Raw genomic sequence first — 6,463 nt, forward strand, 5'->3', positions numbered from 1 at the left:
AGGATAAGAACTTGAAAGGATATGTGAAGTAGTCTCACATATTGGTCATTCCCTAGAGGCTTAAGAAAAGATTAAGGAGACAGTAAAAATTGAAAAAAGGGAGGAGGCTAAAGCAGCCATAGAGCTATGCCAGCACCCTCCTGATTATACAGTGAGGAAATAGACTCGTGTGTGTGTGTGTGCATGTGTGTGTGTGTGTGTGTGTGTGTGTGTGTGTGTGTCCCCACACTTCTCTCTCTATCCCTGTTTTAGAGGTCACGATGGGAATTTCTCCATGTTGACTCCCTGCATTGCTTTCAGGCACTGAAACTGAAGAATGCAGAGAAAAAACCTCACAGAAGTGACAGAGTTCATTTTCCTAGGATTCTCCAGATTCCATGAACACCAGATCACCCTCTTTGCAGTTTTTCTCATCCTGTATACATTAACCCTGGCTGGCAATGCCATCATCGTGACCATTATCCACATTGATTGTCACCTCCACATGCCCATATACTTCTTCCTGAGCATCCTGGCCAGTTCAGAGACTGTGTACACATTGGTCACCATTCCACGGATGCTCTCCAGCCTCATAGCCCAGAACCAGCCAATCTCCTTGGCAGGCTGTACCACTCAAGTATTCTTCTTTGTTACCTTAGCCATCAACAACCGCTTTCTGCTCACAGTGATGGGATATGACCACCATGTGGCCATCTGCAACCCCCTGAGATATGCACTTATCATGAGCAAGAGGGTGTGTGTCCAGCTGATGTGTGGAGCCTTCAGCACTGGCCTGGCCATGGCAGCTGTCCAGGTGACATCCATATTTACCTTACCATTTTGTCACAGAGTGGTTGGTCATTTCTTCTGTGACATCCTCCCTGTCATAAAACTCTCCCGGATTGATACCACTGTCAATGAGATCATCAATTTTGTTGTCAGTTTATCAGTGATCCTGGTTCCCATGGGCCTGGTCTTCATCTCCTACGTTCTTTTCATCTCCACCATCCTCAATACCGCCTCAGCCGAGGGCCAGAAGAAGGCCTTTGCCATATGTGCCTCCCACCTCACCATGGTCATGGTCCACTACAGCTGTGCCTCCACTGACTACCTCAAGCCTAAGTCAGAAAATTCTGTAGAACAAGACCTCCTTCTCTCAGTGACCTTCACCATCATCACTCCCCTTCTGAACTGTGTTGTTTACAGTCTGAGGAACAAGAAGGTCAAGGATTCCCTACGCAGAGCTGTGGGCAGAAACATTTCTTAATCCACTGACCCTTTTTATAAAGAGCAGTATGTGTTCTCATTGCATCCAACCTCACAAGTCTGTCCTGTGCAGTCTATCCTGTAATGAGATGTGCACAACTTGCTTCAGCACCCTTATTACAAAAATCATCATCTTTGTCTCCACATATTTCAAACTTTTGTCCAAGCATTTTCAACTGGGTATTTAACAGGTGAGGAAGGTGGGCATGATTTTTTAAAAAGCATACCAGATTTCCAGGGTAGGGCAGGGGACTTCTTAAAAGCATATTAAATGTGGTCATTTTATGTTTGAAAAAATTTTTTTAAATCTCTATTACTTTCAAAATACAACCTACAGAAAATAAAACTGGATAAAATCTTCCCAGCAGGATAATAGTAAACAGTAAGGAAGAAAATTATACCAGAACCTTTGGGAAAGGTGAGATGCATGTTTTTTTTTTAATTAAGAAAGTTGGAAATCACTGGTTTAGCCCTTGAAATTTCAGCCTTTATTATTTGATTTACCCTAGAGGCTTTGCTTCCATCCAATATGGTCTTCAGAATGCTGACCAAGGCTGTAAATGGTGAACAGCTCTTGTCTCTCTGTGCTAATCCAGTTCTCTCTGGCTGCTGGTTCTCTCCATGGAGTCAGCTTCTCTCTAGTCATTATGAAGAATAACAAGTTGTTCAAAAAAGAGCTCTACCCTATTTGGAGTGAGAATCATAAAGGTATTCTTCATTGGCACACACCACGGCACTTCCTGGATAACACCAAAAAGAAAAAATAGAACAAAACCAATAGCACCAGCAGTCAGAAGTAGTTCAGAGATTTGTTTAATCACTCAATTCACCAAAAAAAGGCTAAAAAGAAAATAATCTCTACTTCTACTAGTGTCTCTTTAAGGAAACCATGTTTTTCCCCAGGGCTTCCCGGGAGTTTTTCTGGTTTCATGCCACTGGTACATACCTGCTATACTGTTGCCTTGGGTGGTGCTGGGGGAGTCAAAGACTCTTTTGTCCGTGCATCTTTCTACTAAAGTATTTTGTGTTAAAAATGTTTCTCTGCTCATCCCTTAATGTTCTTTGTCTTCTTACTGAAGGGAGTGATTTTCTTTCCCTCTACTGAGAAGGGGTAGGTAACATCCAAGGAGCTCATCTAGAGTACGATCTAGCTTTACAGACTTTTGAGATCCTAGGTGGGAAGACCATACTTCTTTCAAGGTCTGGTCATCTCTTTCTAGTTTCTGTCCAGTGTCTTTGAAATTTCTGCAGCATAAGAAGCAAGGCTTCCTACAGAAGCTTTTGAGAGGTCAAGAGCTCGGTCTGAGAGTCCTGGACTTGTCATAGGTCTTCCCTGACATTGCTCTCAGGATCAGTCCACCCTGCAGCCATCCCCCCCACACTCATAGACGACATCCCCTGAGGAATAGACGCATGTCTTCCTCCAGAATGAGAATGAGTCTCCTTGACACTATAAACGGACCCCCTCTCACTACCAACAAGACTACCTATAGGGCTGACTCTTAATTGTTACCCATCCTCCTCAATTCCCTCTGGACTAGCAACTGCTCTTAGATCTGTCCTTTTGTATGAAGAAGGAAGGCTGTGGGACAGGGATGGTCAGTCTGAGCAGGAAAGTGGGGTAACAATGAGAAGCTGGGTGGTGGTCAAACCTGTTCTAACCACGTGCAGCTGCAGAGGCTGCCTCCCCCTGCTCATTACTCCCTTTCGACTTCTCCACGAAGCCATTCTTTCAGCAGTCCAGGGATCAAAGACCAAAGGTTGCTCCAGTGTTCTTCCTCCATCTAAATGCCCACAACAACAGATACATCACATGCCCCATGTGTAATCAGAAGTTAAACATCAGAGTTGGGCCCAAGCAGAGCTGCCAGAAAAGATGAGTCTGAAACCTTGAAGGAAAAACATCTCCTTCTCCAGATCTGTTGCCTACAATGACTCAACTACATGTGCAATTTATAAAAATATATGTGCTGCTTTTTTTAGATAATAAGCTGCTGCATTATATGGTAGGAAGGGTAGATGACCTGGAATCACAAGTCCTGAGTTCAGGTCCTGGCTCTATCTCCATCAGCACATTTTATGAAGATAATGTTTTTCATTCTGCCTCACTAGCCATCAAAAACAGTTTTAATGCCCTTACCTATTTATCCTGTGCTGTTATCCTGTTTATAAATGCTGCCTTACATTTTCTAGAGCAGTATCATTTACCTCATTCCCACCTAGGCAATTTGTTGATCTTTCTTATTTGCCCCAAAAGTTCTTTGTGCAAAATTATATTAGGATAGCACTTTTCCCATTGTGCTTTCGTTGCTTAATTGTGAGTCTGTTTCTATCACTGAATCACAAGCATATTGGGATCAGGAACTGTTTCTCTCACTGTTAAACCCTGTGCCTGGTACAGTGCTGGGTAGAATGGGTGCTTAATAGTCAAGTACCGACTGTGTACCAAGCACTATGCTTGGACTTGCTGGCATGTTTTGATCAGCTAGACATACCTGCCCTGCCTTTCTGTGTCCTCTGCAGTTGGCCCTCACCTAAAAACAAAGAGTAATAAACAGATTCATAGCGACAGGGTCACTTGGTTCTATACTTCCTCCTTCCCTGGATTTTCTATAAGCCAACTGCTCAGTTGCTTCAAGACCCTTCTCACTGTCAGTATTAATTTAGTCATTGCACTATTAATCCCTTAGCAACACAGAACTAAAACAGTTGAGGTTTTTTCATTAAAGAATATGGAGTTACCATAAAAAAAATCATTTCTACCCCTACTACGGTATAACCTTCAAAGCTTATTTAAAAAGAAATAAGTTTTTAAACAAAGAGTGATATGCTATATAAAATTAAGAATCAGGACACTTATCATAAGGTCCTAAGTAAAATAAGTCAGACAAAGACAAATACTGTATGAGCTCACTCATTAGTGGAATCTTAAAAAAAAAAAAAAAAAAAAAAACCTCATAGAAAAAGAGAACAGGTTGGTGGTTGCCAGAGGCAGGGTTTGGGGAAATTGAATGAAGGCAGTCAAAAGGTACAAACTTCCAGTTATGAGATAAATTAAGTTCTGAGGATGTAGCAAACAACATGATGACTCTAGGTAACGATACTGTATTACATATTTGAAAGTTGCTGAGAGAGTAGATCTTAAAAGTTCTCATCACAAGGGAAGAAAATTTTGTAGCTACATGTGGTAATAGATGTTAACTTGTGGTATTCATTTTACAACATCTACATATATCAAATCATCATGTTGCATACCTTAAGCTTATACAATATTATATGTCAATTATAGCTCAACAAAAACTGAGGAAAAAAAGAATCAAGATATCTCCAAATTACACTTTTGGGAAAATGACAGACAAATCCATTATGAGGCCAAAAATTCTTCCAAAATGTTAGATTTTAAATCATTTTACGGCAAAAGCTCAGGCCCCCTTTTAACGGGGCACTCACCACATCATTTTCCAGCCCCTATTTCTCCTGCCACGAAGGTAGTAAAAGGGGAGAAAGAAAACACGGAAACACCACCCATCTGCCATAAAAAGCCTGGTTGTGGGATTAGCTCTGGAAAATGGGGGAGGAAAGAAACAGGCAGGAGATGACACTGAGGTATAGATTAGCGGCATATGTCATGTGGCTCTAGCTCTTCAGAAACTCATCTCTGAAGGGAACAGGAATTCCAAACCAGTAAAGGGAGTGGTATACAGCAGAAGGCGACTGCCATTTACTGAGGGTTTACTACATGGCAGGCACTATGCTAAGTCGTAGTCGTATACATTATTTCACTTAATAATACTTCAGCTTTATAGTACTTTGCATTTCACGACAGTCTTCAAATATAATAGCCTACTTTCTCCTTTCAATAACCTTATGAGGTATGCATTTTTATGTCCACATTTTAGGTTAATGGTGGAAATGTCAACTGACTTTTGCTTCAAGTCACACAGTTGGTAACTGACAGAACTAGAACTGATACCACGATCCACTAGTTGACTTCAGACTATGTCTTCTTCACTGTATCACCACCATTTCTCATCTGTAATCTTTCTGAAAGACACTATATTCTTTGAGTTACTCTGGTTTCGTTCTGGACATCACTTCCACCAAAAAGTCTTCTCTAACTAACTTACGAGGTGTTCCTTCCATGAGCTACCACACCCCTCTAAGCCGGTGGCTGCCTTAGCAGTCCATTCAGGTTGTCCATTTCCTAGTCTGCCTCCCTCACCTCACAGCAAACCCCTTGACAGAAGAACTGCTTCCGTATCCCCAGTGCCTAGCACAGTTCTTGGCTTAAGACAGATCAATAAATATTTATCAAACCTGAAAGCTAACTGCATAATGGGCCCCTTTGAACCCCTGCTTCTTGATGGCTAAGTATTGACGAGTGTCCACTGCTCTCCTGTGCTGTGAAGCATCCAGGCTCTCTGGACGGCAGTTTTTGCCTCTGTCTGGAAGAGCTCACAGATTCTTCTGCTTTGGAAATTTTGGGTACCTTCTGTTATTCCTTTTTCTCCTTTCTTGTTTTCCAGATATGAGCTGTCACATTTCCGAGCTGTCCGTGTGCTGGACTGCAGCAGACACCCTTTCTTACACACAGTCTCCAAATCGTGGCTGAGGAATAAAAGCAGAGGAGCCACACAGAGAGGCAACAAAATAAGACTCCCTGAGAGAGAGCATTGCATGAAGGCAAAGAAACAAGAATCTGGAATCAGACTGCATGGGTTCTAATCTTACCTCTGCCCCTCACTAGATATTCTCGCCTCTCTAGGCGTCTATTCCCAGATCTTTCTTAATGGGGTAGTGACAGTCCCTAAAATTATTCCCACTTTTAGAGCTGGAGTTTAGCAAAGTTAAGTAAAATTTGATCAATTCAGGAAAAGTATATTGCGTGCTAGACACTGGGGCTAGGGTAATAGTAAGCTATCACAATCCCTGCCTTCCTAGTGCTAAGAGGAGTGTCCAAAAATTAAGCAAGTAGTGATAAATCTTATGATGTGAGAAATACTGGATGCTGTTGGAATACATATTGGTGGGTTCTAACCAAATCTCAGGGGTCAGGGAAGGGCAACCTGAGGAAATAGAGTCTAAGCTTAAGATCTGAAGGCTCGGTAGGAATCAGCTTGATGAAAGGTTGGGAAAGGTCTGCAAAAGCAAGATCAAAAGTGTATTCTAAGCAGAGGAAGCAGCACTTGCAAAGCTATATAAGAGAAGATTTGAAAAA

The 6,463-nt window shown here is 42.0% G+C and overlaps 1 protein-coding gene across 1 annotated transcript; it reads left to right on the plus strand.

Moving 5' to 3' along the window:
* The first annotated feature begins 316 nt into the window (after positions 1–316).
* Positions 317–1,246, plus strand: LOC137211502 (putative olfactory receptor 10J6). Its single transcript, XM_067714002.1, has one exon. It carries the CDS (start codon positions 317–319, stop codon positions 1,244–1,246), a length of 930 nt encoding a protein of 309 aa, XP_067570103.1.
* The last annotated feature ends 5,217 nt before the right edge of the window (positions 1,247–6,463 follow it).

The sequence above is a fragment of the Pseudorca crassidens genome, chromosome 2 (assembly GCF_039906515.1).
Source record: "Pseudorca crassidens isolate mPseCra1 chromosome 2, mPseCra1.hap1, whole genome shotgun sequence".
Lineage (NCBI taxonomy): Eukaryota > Metazoa > Chordata > Mammalia > Artiodactyla > Delphinidae > Pseudorca > Pseudorca crassidens.